Raw genomic sequence first — 20,757 nt, forward strand, 5'->3', positions numbered from 1 at the left:
AAAGCTCGATTCACACTGACAGCGACACGCAGTGACAAGTGACATGATACCATTCATTTCAATGGAGAGCTGCAGATTTCAGGTGACACGAGTGAAAGTAACCTATGGCGACAGGTTGTAGGCGTATCCAGCAAAGTGACAAATTTGAGATGTGTTTAACTTTATGCAAACGAAGAGCGACTTTCGGGAGTTTTCGGGACTTTCGGGATGTTTGTTTTCTGTGGCAAGAAGACAGATTCGTCTACAACATGGAATAATATTCTGGAAAGTCATTCACAAACGTTACTTAGCAACCAGTAAACACATTGAAATGCCACATAATAAAATGAAGCGAATCGGTGACAAATGGTGCTTTCGCACCAAACGCTAAACAATTGATCGCTTTCAGCTAATTCACGATAATAGAGAATGCAAACCAAGAATGCCTTGTTCCATATATATGTATTTCGTAGGTTTTTCCATTTGGCTTTAACCTTGTCCACTGCACAAAATAAAAAAAATAAAAAACTTAACACTGTTTTCAACTAAAAACTGAAAAATTGTATGCGTTTTGGCCGGTCATTTACACTACAACAGCAGGGGCCTGAAAATGCAAACTTTTGAAAATGGGTTTTTGAAAACCAAACCGTTATTGTCTCCGTGTTAACTTCAAAAATTTGTGAAAGTGGAAACGTCATGTGCATGTGTATTACGTATTATGTCTCAGGCACATTTGAACGGATACATCATAAAACATAATTAGAACAACAATTAGCATCAAGCTACTCTTCACAATTTATGAGATTATTACTCAAAACCCACTTTAAGTCATCATCGACTGCTTGTAATGATTGCAATATAAAGTGTAGGCTATTTTGATTATATAATGGGCAGACATGCATTATTTGTGTTTTCTAATGGACTGAAAGTTACATTTCCGTGGAAAATTAATAGAAATTATATTCTCTATAAAGAAATATGAAGTAAATGAGAATAAATCTGTTCTCAGACAGGAACAAGAACTCTTCAGTGTTTATTCTGGTTTTCAAAACAACGCCACCAATCAACAAACCAATTTCCGATTCAAGAGCATTATCGCATCAACAAAAACAATAATCTGTGAAGAAGATGATGTTATGCACATGCGTATTACGTGTTCATTCTATAGTGTTTCATCGTCATCTAATGGGCTGGAAGCATAATACAGCGTTTTTAATTCTCAGTTTTAAGCATATCGTTGTCATGTAAACGCACCTTTAGTGTGAAAGGCCCTTAATGGGAACGCCCACAAACAACAAAGTCCAAATGAACTTCAAACAAACCTAGATAGTTTCTGACTTATTTTGTCAAAAATTATGTCACACCTGTTCATTCTTCGATTTTATTCTTCGAAGTCTATTGGGTCTACAATACTAGAAAATCACCATTTCACTAGGGTTTCACCAGCACGGTTGAACATGGGGAAGTAATTAGCTGGAACGGTTTGTTGAACCATGTTCAAGTGGAAATTCAACTGGAATCATTTGGCCAGATGGAGGAACAAATGTGAGACGAGGTCCGGACAAATGGAAAATAATAAATAACTTCTTTTAACTTGAGCATCTTAAAAACACTGTATTCATGAGCAAGATGCTAAAAAAAAAACATTGAGATGGCAATTAAAGGTGTCCGTCTAAAAAAAAGCCATTAGAAAAACGACTGAAAATTCACAAAAGCCATTCTATGTGAACAGGTCCTTACAGTAAGAATGAATATTTTAAATTCCAGAGAGTAAAAAAGCATCAACTGTTTATTGTAGGTTATTTCAAAGCTGTCTCTTGGCAACAACCTTTTGCAAAAATGGAGCATGCAAGTCAGCTATGCTTTTGGATAATTGTTGGCTGAGGGTGACCACTGTAATATAAAATCTTAATTTCACACTCATTAGGCTGGAATGAAAACTCATACATATCGAGTTTACTGAGAGATATTGTGAGATGCTGAGAAAATTTCAGCTGTGGGAAATTTAGTTTTATGGTTTAGGAAATGTCGCTCTTCATGTATGGTATATAAAAGATATTTTATCACATTTTTGTTGCATTGTGTAATTTTATACATATAATGTGTTGTGGCTAAGGACGTAATCACTGCTTTAAGGGCTGATGTTGTTCAAAAAGTCCTTAATTATACATTCTGTATAATGACGAAAATTTATTAATTAATTATAAACATCCAGATGACAAAATAGCTATGCCCTCCTTTGATGTGTCATTTATTTGCCAATTCTAAAAGTATGAACAGGCCATACAGAACAGTTTACTGAAGAAGCAGTCATACAAAGTTTCCTCTAACAGCTGAACTGACATCTGCCAAGAAAAAATATATAAAAATAATTTTAATTTGCCAGGCATGTGTAGTTCAATCCTCTGCCACGCACCTCATGGTTACACGTTTCTATATGATAGGAGAGACAAATGAGAGCATAGTGTGATCATGTGAAGAATGTCAACATGGGTATTTTTCCTTTACCCACAGGGTCCCAGTGATTGCCCCCCATCCTGCAGATGTAATGTAAAGTGCTGACAGCTGTGGCCAATGTGCACCGAGCGTGTGAGAGCGTTCTAACCAAGCAGAAACCCAATATCTCTGTGAAATGGCCAGTGGATTAAGAACGTTTGATAAGCCTTTCATACATTTCTATTTGCTTAAGAGCATGTGGGAAAAAGCATTTAAGTGGACCGTGGGTGACCACTGAACTGAAGAAATAAGAAACTAACGTTTTTCACAATATTTTCACTGAATTATTTATTTGAAGTATCGCTAGGTTGGTTTGGGTTTATACTGGTGCAGGTTGTTATGGAGCCTTTTTAAATTACTTTGGATTCAATATTTATTATTCTTTAATAAAGAATAATCCTATCTATCTAGACAGAGTCAGCAAATAATTGTATTAAACATATTACATAACGATTTAAAATATATATATATATATATATATATATATATTCCATGACTAAAGGTAATTTATTAAATATTTCAAAATTAATATATTGTTTAATGGCTTTATTATATATATATATATATATATATATATATATATATATATATATATATATATATATATATATATATATATATAATATGTAATATGTATTACATATTGAATCATATAAATAATAATAATTAGATAATAATAGATAATATTTGACGTGCATGTATATCTTTGTAATCCAAATGTGTTCAATTATTTATTATTGAACAATAGTATTATTGATGTTTTTAAATAAATAAAACAACAATTCAATATTAAATAAATATTGAATATATTATTATATAAGACATAATAATATGTTCAATATTTATTTAACATTGAATTCTTGTTTTATTTTTAAAGAATAATACAAATGATTTAATATATTTTTTAAATGTATTTATTTATCATATATATATATATATATATATATATATATATATATATATATATATATATGCTATCAGTGCCACAATGTCAAACAGTCTTGCCAAAAGTTAGATGGGGAAAAGGGGAGGAGAAATGCCTGATCCATAATGACCAGGGCAAACCCCAAACCTTAAATGTGCTTGGTACACCGCAGGGCAAGCTCTGAAATGCTAAGTGAGAAGGGGTAGATGATACAGTCTGCTTTGTCTACATGACAATTTTAATAATCTTTTACATTCAGGAAATGCTGAATGACTTTGAATGGTGATTAACTTATGGCCTTGTTTTGATGTGCCTTTTTCCTGGGCTTCTTTTACAGAGATTCGAAATCAAGGCAGCACCTGTTGCTTTAAATCTACAGCAAGGACGCTGAATATCACATACTATTGAAACGCAGGACTGCAGTTTTTTTTCCAAATAAGTTCTTTGCTCTGAAGCAGGTGCAGTCGTGATGTCCACAGGTTCGGTGAGTGATCCTGAAGACCTCCAGGAGCTGTCAATCACTCACATGGACACTCGTTCTCTGGAAGACTCAGAAGATGAGTTTAGTATCGATGACAGTTTGAAAGCAAAGACCAAACAACCTCGAGCTGGTGCCAGCAACAACAAGCAACAAATGAAGATGGCAAAGGATGGCAGACAGTCTCAGAGAAACGCAGCAAATGCCAGAGAGAGGGCACGCATGAGAGTTCTGAGTAAAGCGTTCTCTCGGCTGAAGACCAGCCTGCCGTGGGTACCGGCAGACACCAAACTGTCAAAGCTGGACACTCTGCGCCTGGCATCCAGCTATATATCTCACCTCAGACAGCTCTTACAAGAGGACAGATACCAGAACAGCTTTGTGCATCCTGTAAACTTGGTATGAGTGAGTGTTGTCTAAGTTTATGACCTGATTTTATATACTTCCATCTGGTTGAGAAGTTAAGTATTACTTGTATAATGTATAATCTATAATCTATAATACAATATATAAATCTTTTTTTTTTTTTTTTTTTAGAAATGTATATAATTTTCTAAAGTACTGGGGTTTAAAGTATATAGTATTTTATTTTTTTATTATTAAATGTCAATGATACAATGTGTAAATAAACATAAAATAGTCATAAACATAAATAAATACGTAATAATAACGTAATGATGACTTCATAATTACTATAATAATTTAAAGTGCATTACTTAATAATTAACTTTATATTTTAGATATTGATTAAAAGTACATACAGTTTACTATATTAAATATTAATGTGTGTGTGTATATATACATCCTATATATATAGTATTTAATTTTTTATAATTCTGTATTAAATAATAAAATACTATTTACATATACATTTTTTAAATATGTAAACCAATAATAATAATTATATAAATAATGATAATATATATAAGTTTACAATTATCTATTAAAGATAAAAAATATAGCATCTAAATATAAGAATATTATTAAATATAAATAAATAATACTTAGAAACAATTAATATTTGTAAATAATAATAAAACAAATTAATATATATATATATATATATATATATATATATATATATATATATAGTGTTTAATTCTGTATTAAATATCAATAATAATAATAATAATAATAATAATAATAATAATAATAATAATAATATTAAAACAAATATTGCAAATGCCTGAATATAAATAATTATTACCTTTTTATTTTGCATACTTACCGTAACAGTAAATATGCTGTATTAAAAAGAAAGTTGGGACATTTTGTAAAATGTAATAAAATCAAGAAACTGGGATTTGTTAATTGTCTTTAACCTTTATTTAACTGACAAAAGTAGAAAAAAAAGACTTCCAATGTTTTCATTGACAAACTTAATTGTATTTTGTAAATATGAACAAAATTTTGATGGGTGCAACACACTCAAAAAAAGTTGGGACAGAGGCATGTTTACAACTCTGTCACATCACCTTTCCTTTTAATTACACTTTTTAATCATTTGGGAATTGAGGGTACTAATTTTTGCAGTTTTGCATATGGAATATTTGCCCATTCTCGCCTTATTCAAGACAGCTGCTCACAGTCTATGGTCATCGTTGTCTGATTCTCCTTTCCATCATGGGCCAAAGATTTTCAATAAGAGAAAGATCTGGACTGCAGGTAGTCACGCACATCCACTGTGTGGTGTATAGTGTCTAAGAAACCACTCTGTTGTAGGACACCCTGAATGAGGCCTGCATTGTGTTGCTTCCCAGGAAAGATGGCAGTATATGTCTCTGTACAATCCCAGCATACCCCTCCACGTCAATGGTACCTGCACACATATGAAAGTCACCCATGCCGTTTGCACTGATGGACCCCCACCATGACAGATGTTTGCTTTCGCACCTGTTGCTGATGAAAGTCTGGATGGTCCATGTCTTTTGGATCATCTGAGATGAGCTCGGGCCCAGAGAACTCAGCAGCATCTCTGCATTGAACACATGTATAGTTTTCTCCTTGCGTAACAGAGATTCAAGTTGCATTTCTTGATGCAGTGGCAGACTGTGTTCAGTGATAATGGTTTTTCAAAGTAGGCTACTCCTGAGAACATGTGGCTATATTTAACAGAGTAGTATGATGGCTTCTCATGTAATGCCAGCTGAGGGTTCAAAGGTCACACACATTCTACAGAGGTCTCCTGCCTTTCCCTACACGGACTGAGATTTCTCTGGATTTCTTTTCACAATATTACCCATAGTAGATGAATACTTTCCAATCTTGCATTGAGAAATTACATTTTTAATTGAAATTAGGTACAAAGTGGTGAGCCATGGCCCTTCTTTGTTTGCAAAGACTGAGATGCTGTTTACACAACACCGTTTTCAAATAAAAACTGCGTTTTGGCCGTTCATTTATGCGACAACGGCATTTTTGGGTGCCTGGAAGCGAAAACCTTTGAAAACGGGTTTCAAAGTGCAAGTTTTTTAAAACGGTCTTCATGTAAACAACATAAATGCAAAATTTCTGAAAACAATGACGTCATGCACATGCGTATTACGTGTTCAGTTTATGGTGTTTCATCGTCATCTATCGACCTGGCAGCAGATTACTACGCTTTTAGCTGTTTTCACGGATCCGTGTGAATCGGAATCGTTTTGACAATGGTGTCGTCTGTACGCGGAAAAAACGTCTAAGTTTTAGGCATATCGTTTTTGTGTAAACGTACCCCGAGATGCTCCTTTTGTACCCAATCATGATACCCTCATTCAACTGCTAATTGTGGACAGAGTTTAGAGTTTCAAAAGAGTTTAACTTGGATATTCTATAATCTTTTCACTTTTATTTTTTCGGAGTGTGTTTTGGAGTGTGCAAAATACAATTAATTTGGCCAGTGAAAAAAAAATTCTTTGTACTTTTGTCAGTTAAATAAAGGCTAAAAAGAATGAACAAATCACAGAATCTTGATTTACATTTTCAATTGGGCCTGTATATAAAACTATTTACTGTTACTGTAATATGTAATGTAAATAATAATGTAAATGAATCTGTGTCTGATGGAATTTATTCAGCATGTGTGGCTGACTTGTTCATTCGTTTTCCACAGACCTGGCCTTTTGTGGTCTCGGCACGATCAGAGGACACCAAAGACATTTCAACAGCGGTCAGACTATGTGGAGCTACAGCATAAACATCTGGCACCTCTCTGTCTTTTATCCCCCTCCATCTCTCTCTCTCTTTCTTTTTACTGTCTGTACTCATGCACTTCCTTTGAACTTACATCAATGGACATTATGCAGTGAACAAAACTGCATGTGGGACGTACATGTAGTTAAACAGCAAAGTCATTGCACACAAATTTGTCTTTATAGCGTGATTATGTTATGTGTAGCAAACATAAGCCGATATAACTTTGTGTTTGTGTCAGAAGCGCAGAAAATCACTTTTACTGTTTTAAAGCGATTGCAATTTTTCTAATCATCCAGCAGACATTTAAAAATCATATTTTGACAATGTTTTTAACCTGTGGAAACACTCAATGATTGTCTACATCAACATCCTTGATGCATAATAATCTTTTTATGTAGCCTACCAGATGAAGTCATTTATATCACAGTATACGCCTGTTGATCAAGTGTATCTCATTTAATGTGTTGAATCATTTGTGCATCGGTATAGTTACGCTGTGATTCAGTTTGGATAACTACACAATATTACACATAAACTGTCACTTAATAGGAATACTTTGAGCAATGTACTAGTTAGCTAATTAAATCTCATAAAGTCCAAGGTGTGTGAAGTTTCTTAATACATAAAATACGTGTTTTAATTCCTATCATACCAACTTTTTTGGCATGCTTAATTTTTTTATTTTGCATGGAAACCGACTGGCCCTCAAACTTGGCACTTGCTGATCTTTTCACTTTATACAAAGTGATAAGAAATGTATCAACTATAAAATACACAACTTTAAATACAATATTTTCCAAATTGTTGAACCCAAATGTAAGCTTGTGTTGTGCCCATGTGCGCAGCGGTCATTAGAAAAGTGTGTAGTTTGAAGAGGAAGCTGACTTTTCATCACGTTTGTGGAAGTCTGCAGCTGTCGGGCCATTAGTTTCCCAGAACGCTGAACTGGTCCCTTGAGGGAGTCTCACAGGAGATGGAGCACTTTGTCAGGCAAGGACAACTCACAAACGGCTCTCACGTTCTCCACCGCTGCTAGGATGAGCGCCCTGGGGTTCACTGAGCTTACAACGAGGAAAGCATTATCTGACTGCTAAAACTCATCACTTCATAAACCCGTGTGATTTGTCATCCTCTTCTACCTGGTGCAATAATACATCATTACATCAGAATGGCACTGGAATGTAAGAGTGGAATATAGTGTAATAGCCTGCACATTCAAAATAGTTCTATCTAGTGGTGACAGAGCATTCTGGACATGTGACACAGTAGTTCTCAACCAGGGGGGCACTATGGGACCTCAGTAAATTAAAAAATTAAAAATTAAATTAAAAACATTGTTATTAGCGACAACGGTGGCCGTTAAGTGAACTGCAGCCAGGAACTTATTGCTATTAGCCTGCTGGCACACGTGCACACGCACGCAACATACAAGTGAGTGATTCTAGGCCCTGATATCCTACTCACTGCGAGGTTGTTTTTCGGTTTTCGCTTAAAAGTAAAATGATGTTGGAAATACCTTTTGCAGCAATATACTTTTAACGAACAGACGGCACCCGAGCTGCAGAGAGCGACGTTTAGAAGAATTATTAAATATGTGCTTCGCGCCTTCCTTTCAGAGTCTCAATAACAACACAACAAAACTGACAGCGGTGAGAAAACAGCAGGTAAGAAAGCATCTGATCGTAGAGATGTGGATATATTTGCACCAGCTCTGCAACTCACCTGCACCATGTCGACAGATGAGGTAATTACTATTGCACAATAATATTGATTTGATTATTGGAAGTAGCCTATATGAGACTATAGATTAGAGCTGACTATGTGAGACAATGTATGAATCAACCCTTTTACTTTGCATGACACATTGACATTACAGTACAGAATGGCTTTTTCGTATTATATTTGAACATTAATGTCACGTTAATTTAATATCCCGAGAGCGCGCGTAACGTTAAACGAGTCCACATAAAATCAGTCTTCCACAGGTTTTCATAAGTTGTTTACACATTGGCCAAAAAACAAACAAACAAACAAAAAAACACAAAGTGATTAATACATGAAAATTCTGACATGTATAACCTCTTTAAATATGTAAAATGTTAAAGTTGTTATATTAAAGTTATATTAAAATAATAAATGCTACAAATACTAACTGCTATATTTGATTTTATTAAGTCCTCAACATTTTTTCTTTGTGTGAAAAATGCCTGGAATCACATCTATCTATCTATCTATCTATCTATCTATCTATCTATCTATCTATCTATCTATCTATCTATCTATCTATCTATCTATCTATCTGATATCTCACTCAACCCAACCAAAAGATTGAAAAACATATACATAAATAGACATTTAAATACGAAGAAAAAAGTGACAAGGCTCACATTTTATTCCTCTAACGTTACCGTCAGTTTTATTAAAGTTTATATAGCCAGCAGAGGTCGCCATTGATCCACAATACACCTCAGACACAAGTTTTTGAATCTCATTTGAACATTGATGCTTTCCTAGTTTACTGTGACTGTTGAAAAAGTTATTTCAGTCAATGCTAAACTTCGCAAACTTCCTGTTTGTAGATCTACTGGTGTGTGTTTGTATTGAAAGCAGAAATGTCCAGTAGATTTAATTGAATTCTTGAAACTCTGTATGCAAATATAAGTTCCTTCCTTCTCTCAGGTGGAACAGATTTTCATTAATACAGAGCTGTGTTTTTGTGTACCAAAAACACATTTCAGAGACAAAAATTCAATGAACAGGAAGGAACTGTTGGTCCAAAGCCAAACAGCACAGTTCACTGACCGTTTCTTTGTAGTTTAACCAAAAGCACTAACTGCAAACCCATGACGGGCCAAGATTCAGAGAACAGTCTTTGAGGTTATGAAAGACATTCTGAGCCTATTTGTTATCTAATATCCATTCACTCAATACCAAAGAGAAAGGAAATGTTAAGGACCTATTACTTTGATAATCAGTTTAACATCTGGTTAATTTTGGTTTCACACGTAGGTCATTTCATCTTGTGTCTTGTTAGCTAAATCTTTTTATCTACATTTGATTTAAAGAATTCATAAAAATTACCATCATTTGTAAAACAAATCACTAAACTGACGATAACATGCATAATCACAGTATAGGCCAAAAGACATCCATAATACACATTTTAGTATTTATTTTCTTTACTTTATCTATTTGCATCTCTACAATAGATTTTAATTAGCCTACAATAAATGTCTTTAAAGGATGTTTTCTCAAAATATATATTTTTTCTCATGTCAGAAATCTCTTTAACATACACCAGACTTTACAGTTTATCTACCTATCTTGTTCATATATCAATCACCTGATTTAAATACAATTTTATTGCTATTTTCTTTCAGTACTAAAGATATAAATTTTTTTTTTTTTTTTTACTCTAATATGTCAACAAAATGAAACAAGGATTTTGAACCTCCAATGCACAGCTTTCTTTTCTGGAAATGTATGCAAATGTGTTAATTTTTAATGAGATAATTCTCATTTGCATATTTAAACATAGCACAAGACAAAACAATTGTCCATGTCCTGTGATTAATGTACTGAGATGAATAAACTGGGAAAGTATGATAATATCTTTAAGTTAAAATTTTTACCCCTAAATAAATATGTTGACAATAATTATTGATTTAAGTTGAAATTATTTTATAATTTTACCTGCATATTATCGTAGGCTTCTGCTAAGGAAAAACTGTACGAAATAAAACAATCATTCTAGCAACAAGACAAACACAATTTTACAGCATTATGTATCATATCAATTTATGAATATTAATGAATATGAAAATATCATAACAAATAAAGTTGCTTTCTTAAATGTTTTAAGTACAATTCGGATGTTTAAGTCATTTCAGCTTAAATTATTTTAAACTGACTTTAAAAAATGAGTTGAATTTTATATAACGTATAACTTATTTTGATGAGTTAAAACAGATGTAAAAACATATGTTGTCATAACATATTTAGTGTATATCACAATACAGTGTTGATCCAGAAGACGGCAAATATAATGACATCAAACGGCTTGATTGGCCAACCAGAATCAAGTACTCCAGTGACCCGCATAATAAAACGTTGTACTGTATGTTTACGCTGGCAAACCAGCAAACCTTGCCACTCTCTTCCTTTGAAGATGTCTTTCTTTTCAGAGTGCCAAGTCACTACCCTGTGCTCAGTGTAATCCATAACTACATCCAAAGTGTAGTGTCATGAAACATGGCAGACTGTGAGAAAGTTTGGTGGCGCGCTGAAGGTCACTGCGAATATTACAGGGTGTGTGATCTGCTTGGCTGGAGACTTCCTGCTGGGCTAGGGGAGATGACACAGTTTTCTTTTAGGCAGGTGATAGAGTTTCAGCACAAGAGCAAGGCGCTCTATCTCCCGAGAGAATAGATCCTCTTTGTGGCTGGATGTGCTCACAGAGGAAGGTCAAACCAGGGAAGGGAGGGGTGATGAGGTTGAGCATTGACAAGAAAACATTTCATCAGATATTCCCCCCTCTTCCTATTGATTCTTTCCCCACTCAGACCTCTCTTTCTCTCTTTTCCATTATTTTCGAAGTTCGAGGGGTGGCGCTGGCAGCGTCCGTGAGCGTTTTTATACAGTGGCCTGATTAGGAGTGTGATTCAGGATACTCATATTTTCTTGCAAGGTATGTGTTATTCTCTCCTTGCTGTGTACAAGAAAAGGGTGGGAACCGCAACCATTGTGGACCGGACAAAAGAGTTTAGGTGAGCTCCTGAAGAGCATTGTTTTTCACAATGCCACACATTTCGCTTGTCTCCAGGGCTAAGGTGTGTTTGGGAATAATGTCACCTGTGAAAACGTTCCAAGTGTCGGTTTTCACAACAGAAATGGCACAACATAAAATAGCTGATGCTAAGGACAAACAGTGCCAGAATGCAAACCATGCTGCATTCTGCCATTTGGAATTGAATTGAGATTCTTTTAAAATTACAGCCCCAAATGTGGTGTGGAATTGACAATTTTAATTTAAGGAAGTAAAATTAACTAAAATTCAGAGAAATATAAACGTAATAAGTACACGTGCAATACGTGTTGTATAACTAGAAAAAGGAAGGTTTGTCATGACAAACTTTGATTGATGACTTTAAAAAAGTTTTAAAAATATTTCTAAAATGTTTCTTGAACTTTGAAGGTTTTATAGACCTTACAGACAGACAGATACTGAAAATTCTGTCGTCATTTGCTTTGTTCCAAACTTATTTGACTTTCTTTCTTCTGTGGAACACAAAAGATGATATTTTGTGGAATGTATCAACTGCTTTTGTCCATACAATGAAAATCAATGGGGTTCAAAACCAAACACTGGACCATGACTTTCAAGGACAAAAAACAAAAAACACTGAGACGAATATCTTCTTTTGTTTTCCACAGAAGAAAGTCATACACGTTTGGAAGAACAATGAGGGTGAGTGATGTGAATGAGTGAGTTTTCATTTTTGTTTACTTATCAAATTTATGGACCCGGGTGGACAAACACTTAATTTCCCAGAATGCATACCCGCTGAAGTTCTCTGAATTGTAAAATTCCACTTCCTTTAATTCCGAATCAAATTACAGTTTTGCTTCCTGTGTATTTTGGCCTGCCAATTCAAGTTCCAATGCTAACTCTTGAACAATCGCCCAACCCTGGAACCAAGATGTTTTTGTAGTCATTTATTTGGACACAGGTACATCCAGGATGGGTAAGTAGAGTCAAACCTGACAGACACCTGCTTTATGAAATATGAACTGCAATTCTTTCTCTTCTTTATGGGCCAGTTTCATTACAAACATCTCCTGAAAAGCTTTCATGCAGTGAGCCATTTCCCCTCCAGACACAAATTTTCTCATCCATCAAGTGACGCTATAATGATGGCCACGGTTTTGACAATGGGGATAATATTTTTCTCCCACAATGGCTTTTGGTTCCCCCCTTTTGGCAAGATTCTGGCTACTATAAATACTCCCCGTTCCCGTCTTGCTCTGAGCGAAGATGAGGCCTAGTGTGGCTTCAGGCCTGAGCTGTCAGCGCTCCATAGGGATTAGTAAGTCACAGTCACTGTATTGTTCTCCAGGCTACAATGGGCACATGGAGATCTGGCCTTTGTCTCGAAGTCCGTTGTGAACTTCAGAGAAGGTAACAATGGTGTGACACACCTGTGAATGTGGATTAAACTCTTTTTTTCCTGTCTTTCCTCAGATTCAGGGCCGTAGCCTTTAGCTATGTCCACCACATCAAACAAAGAACTTGCTAGTCATGAGTTCTTCAGTAGTCATTTGGTTACAATGAGATATTACATTTATATATTACAATTACACACTTTTCATTCATTCTATTGACATTTGTGACAGTGGGCGCTCAAATGATTTGTTTTCAGGTGACGTAATGGTCAGACTGGTAAGGAATGATGTTTTATTTAATGACACTGACCTCCTCTTATAACACACCCTCAATGCAAATTCCAGCCAATCCATTCAGAGAACAAAAAAAAAAAATTTCCTCCCCATCAGTCTTATTTTGACAAGTTGGGAATAAGCTATGACTTCAAAAGACAGAAATATTCTGTCATAGGTTTTGATGGAGATGTCTAAAGTGCTAGGACACTAATTCAGCGTTGAGTTTTTCTCTGCGGTGAACTTTTAGTGACCGCATCAGAGAGATTTCATGGATATCAGGTGCAATGTGTAGTCCGAGGAGATTGTGTTTGACAAATGAATTATAATTACTCAATTTCGTTTCTTTAAATGGTCAAACAAATGACTCAGATTTAAAGTTTCACTATACAAACAGAGAAAGAAAAATATATACATACTTAAAACTTAATCAGTACAATGGACAAAGCAAAAATTCCAACATTTAAGAGCTATCAGGAAAAAAATGAGTAGAATCATGGCAAAATAGAAGACTGTTCAATGTTTGACTTTATATTACTGCACCATAAACAATCATCGGTTTCATAATTAGGAGTTTCTTCAACTATGGACACTTTTGGGCTGTTGGGCACTTTTTGGAATTTTATAAAATAAACTATCTGAAAACTCTGTTTCACACTCTCACTAGTTTATTTAACGTGTCTAATAACAATGCCCAAGAGTAGATATGCACACATTACAAAAGAATTTAGAAAAAATTTTCTTCTAAAAAGTCTGTGAAAAGTCAAGAACTATTCCACCTTTGAAATAAAATAGCTACCGTATTTTCCGGAATATAAGTCGCTCCGGAGTATAAGTCGCATCAGCCCAAAAATGCGTCATGACGAGGAAAAAAACATATAAAAGTCGCACTGGACTATAAGTCGCATTTATTTAGAAATTTATTTAACAAAATCCAAGACCAAGAAAAAGTTATTTAAACAGAATTTAATTCATTAAAACAGAAGGCATTTAAGTTATTCAGCTACACACAATAGCACAAAGAACAACAGGCTGAATATGTGTCCGGTATGTTGTTAACGTAACACATCAACAGTTAGCTACACAATAGCATAAAGAACATACCTGAGAGGCTGAATAGGATAAAAAAAAAAAAAAAAAAACATAACAAGACAGCGAGTCCAACAGTTATCGGTAAAGCAGTTTCACCAAGCTCCCGCGATCTTATTCCACATCACTGAAGAGAGATTTTTTCAGCGGTAAAACTAGCTGTAGTCTAGAGCGCATAGACAAATACATCAACAACTCGCAAATACTAATCTGGGGCCGTCAGCGATCCTGTGACGAGTAAATCTTGGTAATTTTGCTATATAAGTCGCACCTGACTATAAGTCGCAGGACCAGCCAAGGTATGAAAAAAAGTGCGACTTATAGTCCGGAAAATACGGTAATATCATAGACGTAATTTTATGTATTTCTGTGATGCAAAATTTTCAGGATCATTACTCCAGTCTTCAGTGTCACATGATCCTTTAGAAATCATAATCTAATATGCTGATTTGCTGGAGAATAAACATTCATTATCAATGTAAATGCTGCTTAGTATTTTTGTGGAAACCGTGATGTTTTATTTTTCTCCAGGATTTTTTGGTGGACAGAACGATCAGAAGAACAGCATTTACATTTTTAATGTATCCATGCTACATAAAAGTATTCTTTTTTTATAATTTAACATTGAAATCTGGGTTTGGAATGAGAGTAAAACTAATACAATCATTAAAAACATATATTTTCACAAACTGTGGAAAAGGCATAGTGAAAAGTTTCCTGAAATGTGTTTTGTTATAGAAAGTTTGAAGTCAAACACACCCCTATAGGCTATACAAGTTCAGACTTCTGGTGGAGGTAAAATAAAATTCAATTAAATATGCCGACGGAGGGACCCAAGTCATATCTAGTCCTATAAACATATATAATCCAAAATATTAACAAACTCTTTTGACCAGTAAGTAAACACCTAAAAACCAGAAGACCCTAGCAACCACATAGCAATACTCTGGAATCCAAACCAACACTGAAACACACTATAAACAGTGACTTTTCAAATATCTGACATATTTGCTTCACTCTTTATTGTGCTTAGTCAAAAGTTAACACTGTGACTGGATACGTGGGCCATATTATCGAGTTCAGTCTCACCTCGGCGTAGACGGTCATTGTCTTCCATTATGCATATTGTGAGTCATCAGCTGTACGTCTGTATCATTAACATTTGTGTGACATGCACCAGTTTGCAGGCCATCATCTTTTATTCACACATGGCCATGAATAACTTATCAGAGACTACGATAACGTCAAATAAATTGTTTGCAATACGTTATGTATCTCTGTGTAAGCGGTGGGCCTAAAGGTTAGCGGTGTGACACCATGTCCTACTGGGGTCTATGGGCTTTGGAAGGATCATAATGGGAACGCTTGACAGTGCAGCCAGTTAGCAACCACTGATGGATCTGCTACGTGCCTCTGAGACCAGGAGCCTCATGGGCTGATAGTGTATCGGATGGCCTGTTAATTATACTGACTTCAAAAGAGCAGGCGCTGATGTCTTGAGTGTGTCACTGTGGGTGACCAAGTGTTCCCATGACATGCGTCTGCGTGTGGACAGGTCTGTTGTTGTGAATGGGCCATAGGTGTGGGAATTCAGGAGTTGTTTGGATTAGCCTGATTAGTGCATCATAATCCTACTGGATGGGATGGTCTCTTTCCCATCCCGTTGTCTTTGTGGTAAGGGTAGTAACCTGACCAGAGGAATTTGATGACAGCTGCTAACCACAAAATTAGGGTTCTACCTAAGGGGTGACACGAATATTGCCATATGTAGATTCAATTAGCCTATTATTCACTGCTGACTTGGTCACTCAGATATTTGTCACCATCTGCAAGTTGGCAATGAATCATTGGTGTCAACCAAAGTCGTCCATCTTCATCAGAAAGGCACCTGGATTGGGACAAATCAGTCACAGTAGGACAAAAAAACAAATTGGCTCATTGCAAAAACATGCTTCTACCTACATTTTTGCAAAAGCGAACCTTTACAAAAAACTGCACTGCATTTTACAGCTGTAATGAACACTAGTGGCAAAAAAACACCCTCAAATTTGATTCCTTTTTATATAAATTATGATTGATTTATTTAAACTGGTGAAACGCATGGTGAAAAGTTTCCTAAACTGTTATAAAGGGATAGTCCACCCAAAAATTCAAATTCTGTCATAATTTACTCACCCTCAAGTTGTTCCAAACCTGTATGACTTTCTTTCTTCTGTTGATATTTTGAAGAATGTTGGTAACCAGATAGTTAACGGGACCCATTGTCTTCCATAGTAATTTGTTTCCTACTATGGAAGTCAATGGCTACCATCAACTTTTTGATTACCAACATTCTTAAAAATATTATCAACAGAAGAAAGAAACTCATACAGGTTTGCAACAACTTATGGGTAAGTATTTTGATTTTTGGGTGATCTATCCTAATGTGAACCTAATATAACAACAAGCAAAACAGCTGAAATGTGTTTTCAGAAAGGTTGAAGACAATTTTTTTTTTTTTTACATTGCAGTTTCCAGTTCATTTGAAATAAACACTATGGAAATAGAACACCAGCAACTTCCTTGGAGAATACCTGTTATGACCTACAATACTATGTGACAACATTTTTACCACAGTGCATGATTTGCAAACCAATACATTTTGACATTTGCAACATAATCAGCTCCATATGTATTGGTAATTGCTGGTTATATCAGAAATGTGCAATAATAAATGCACCAAAAAACATTACAATGTCCAGAAATTAATTGCAGTAGTACTTAAGAGTTTAATTTATTGACACTCATGTTTAATTTGATAGTTTTATCCTTCCTCTACTATAATACAATTTATTTTTAGTCTAGAGAGAGTATTTTACATTATTTTTGTGTGTCCCTTTAAATGCAAATGAGCTGCTGCTCCCCATTCCATTTCAAGAAGAGGGCGGAGCTTCAAGAGCTCTATGGCAACAATACAGGGCACTCACACATGTCAGAAACTGTCAGCAGTGTTCAGTTCGAACCGGACTCGGACAATGATGCCTACAGGGCCAGATAATATATGCTGCATGGAGATAGAACAAGTATAGTTTAGTTTAATTAAGGTTATGTTGTCATCTTGCTTTTATCCACTATAAGCACAAACATGGTGCAGCGGACCCCATCCAAATGATGGCCACAACTTTCCTGATGAGACGTGCAATATAATTTCATTTTTCAGAGTGTGGTTTGCAAAAAATTGATGGGCGAGGGTTTAGGTTGTGTCAAGGCAGTGTTTTAACAGAAGTTTTTCAAATCGAAAGTATTGTGAAACGTGCAAGAAGCAAAATATAATTTTGCAGAAATGTTGCAATGTGTTTTAACAGTAGCAGTGCTTGTGTTTGCACTGTGTAATGCTTGTAGCCGTTGTGGTAAGGGCAGGATGGACAGAGGTCCCTGACCTCCTCTATACCTTGGGACCTTAGGGGCCCTTAGGGGTCCTCGGATCAAAGCTTAAGTCAGGGGATGAGTGAGCAGAGATGAGGACTGACTGTTTGCCTAGCAACTGGTGCAGAAAGAAACAAACAACAAGGTCCAAGGCTGCCTTAGAACCTACACCAACAGATAGCTAATCCAGAGAGGACCAGAAAGCCATGCATGACACAGACACAGGAGGATTGATTTAGATTACAAGAATGCATTTTCTTCAGTAGCTCTCTCAGTGTTTTCATCCAAAATGAGAAAAATAAGAATATCAAGAAACAATCCGCGAATAAGGCAGCACTTCCAATCATATGTTCAAGGTTACAAAATCGTCATTTCTGGGATTTTTATTATTATTAAATGTACACTTTAGAAATAAAGGTTCCAAAATGTTTTTCTTTTTTTTCTGCAGCAGTGACACTGAAGAACCATTTTTGGTTCCCCTAAGAAACCTAAAGAACCTTTTTCCACTATAAGGAATTTTTTGGGCAATGGAAAGGTTCCAATGGATGTTAAAGGTTCTTCATGGAACCATCAATGCCAACAAAGAACTTTGACTTTTAAGAGTGTAATACATTTTCCGCTGAAGCAACAGTGTTTGTCAGACAGTGTTATTGCCATTAAAACTGAAACTAAACTAAAAACTAGCATTACTAAAATAAAATAAAAATAATCACAAATTAAATTTAGTTTTAGCTTTTTATACGTGGTATATTATAAAATTTAAAGCCTTTAAAACCTCCTGCATTGAATACAAAATAATATTTTAAAATAGTACCAACTTGTACATTTACTTACCTTGCCATTAATCAGCCTAAAAATACTAAATAACCTGAAAAACTAACAATGATAGAATTAAAAAGTGACAACTAAACTAATTGAAAAAGACAAATATATATATATATATATATATATATATATATATATATATATATATATATATATACACACATATATATATAAATCATTTTTTTCAAACAAACAAATTCAGATCCAGCACTGTTCATGTAAAATACAATAAAGTAATAAAATAGAATATAAGCTCCAGACTATAAATGTTTTTCAATGCATTAAATGCCTAATTCCTATCTAATCTATTTCCTTTTAATCATTTATATTCTGGCCTTTGTTCAGTTCTCTCTGAAGCTATCTATATCAAAAACTTCCTTTAAAAATCATTCCCACGAACCTGAGACTAAAGCGTAATACCCCAAATCCTCAACTAAAAACTAAAGATTTACGTCAACAGTCTATAGAGGCTTAAACAAACCTCACAGTCTATTTCATACCCCACAATTCACTGGTTCCCCAGACTCGAGAAATCACTGTTTCATTCACTGGCCTTTTTTCCTCTGCTGGCAAAAAAAAAAAAAAAGACACTATATTCCCTCATGATTCATGACAGCTTACTGTCCTCTCTTCACTTTACAAGGTGACAAACTGTTACCATCATCTCTGTGTGGCTGGTATCTATGTGAGTTGTGTCTCCCTATAGATCCATATGAAGTGTTCATATGTGCTCCTGTGAGGACTCTAGGTCTCTATGCCTTTTCCACATGTCCGATGTGGGCTTAATTACTCTGCTCAGCTGTGCCTTCCGCCCACGGCTGTCTGCGTCTGTGTGGGAAAAGAAAGGCTATGGGCTGACAGCCATGGCATAACTGTCTCCGTTTCACTGTGGTACAAACACCGTTTATGAAATTAATATGATTGATTGCATATCTTAGATGCATTGTTGCTCGGTTTCACCCGTGTTCTTAAGAAAATGCTAGATACGTTAGAAAAACAGAGAGTGTTGTCCAAAAAAACATTGGGCATCAGCTTTAACGAGTAAAGAGTGAAACCCAACGTAATCGCAGCAATATATCTGAAATGTCACAAACTAAGAAACGCAACACTCTCTGTGCATATAATACGCAGACTTTGCTGCAGCTTTGACAGGCTTTCGCTCGGGATTCTGGGAGAGAGGCGAGATAAGATCAGCCCGTGACCTTTTCCTTCTGATTGGACGCACATACACATATACACGTGCCCTTCTTCTTGGCACATTCAGCACTGGGTGGCACCCAAGAGCCAGACTGGATAGGTATTAGGTTGCACACCGATTCTGGCTCACATGTTTTAGCAATTTCCTCTGCCTTCCGTGAAATTATGCAAATATTTTAGTCCCGTTTCCTTGAGTCTGGAACGGCAATTAAGACTGTCTGTTTCACTTTATGATGGCCACTGAAGTCACTTGCAGACAGCCTTCATGGGATGTGAGGATTTATGCCAGTAATGTCACAAAGGTGAAACCTATTTAAGCCTGGAGGTTCAATAGGTGAGGAATGGAGAGGTTCTGCCACACTTTGATAAACTTCACCGCTCAAGTAGAGTTGTAACAAAACAAGACTACTGTGTCTAAATGAAACACAATCTTAATGTGATTATTAGCAGCTTCAATTTTGTTGTAATAATAATTGAAAATATTATTGTGCATATCTCCAATTCAGACAATATAATAATGTAAACAATACAAACGAAAAAAGGTTCTGGGTTTAGGAGATGCTAAGCTCAACTGACAGCAATTGTGGCATATAATGTTTATTACACATTAATCTCCACTCACTTTAAAAAAGCAAAACTCCTGGTAAAAGTGAGTCACTTACAATGGAAATAAATGGGACCAATTTTTTAACGTTAAATAATTACTTTTTCAATGTAGCCACAAAACGGAATGTCTTGTTCATGTCTTAAAACA

At 35.3% G+C, this 20,757-nt stretch overlaps 2 protein-coding genes across 16 annotated transcripts in view; both read left to right on the forward strand.

Annotated features, from left to right (window-relative positions):
* Positions 1-3,582: 3,582 nt before the first annotated feature.
* Positions 3,583-7,652, forward strand: msc (musculin (activated B-cell factor-1)). The gene is made up of 2 exons (XM_077244050.1): positions 3,583-4,277; positions 6,970-7,652. Exons 1-2 carry the CDS (start codon positions 3,870-3,872, stop codon positions 7,051-7,053), a joined length of 492 nt encoding a protein of 163 aa, XP_077100165.1. The 5' UTR covers positions 3,583-3,869; the 3' UTR covers positions 7,054-7,652.
* An 837-nt stretch (positions 7,653-8,489) lies between these two features.
* eya1 (EYA transcriptional coactivator and phosphatase 1) overlaps positions 8,490-20,757 on the forward strand; it is a 128,866-nt gene continuing 116,598 nt past the window's right edge. For 10 of the 15 annotated variants that reach the window (XM_077244427.1, XM_077244429.1, XM_077244428.1 and 7 more), the window contains exon 1: positions 8,490-8,796. In XM_077244427.1, coding sequence (XP_077100542.1) covers positions 8,645-8,796 — 152 coding nt within the window. In that variant the 5' untranslated portion in view covers positions 8,490-8,644. The remainder of the gene's footprint in view (positions 8,797-20,757) is intronic. The other 5 variants (XM_077244440.1, XM_077244438.1, XM_077244459.1 and 2 more) reach the window with 2 other exon arrangements.

The sequence above is a fragment of the Siphateles boraxobius genome, unplaced genomic scaffold (genome assembly GCF_051911475.1).
Source record: "Siphateles boraxobius isolate OS27281-9 unplaced genomic scaffold, OSU_SipBor_1 26, whole genome shotgun sequence".
Lineage (NCBI taxonomy): Eukaryota > Metazoa > Chordata > Actinopteri > Cypriniformes > Leuciscidae > Siphateles > Siphateles boraxobius.

Bases quoted from the DNA above. Each gene is read 5' to 3' on its own strand.
- msc (XM_077244050.1), top strand. From the start codon at position 3,870: ATGTCCACAGGTTCGGTGAGTGATCCTGAAGACCTCCAGGAGCTGTCA. The intron at 4,278-6,969 runs GTATGAGTGAGT...CGTTTTCCACAG, and splicing joins TTGTGCATCCTGTAAACTTG to ACCTGGCCTTTTGTGGTCTC.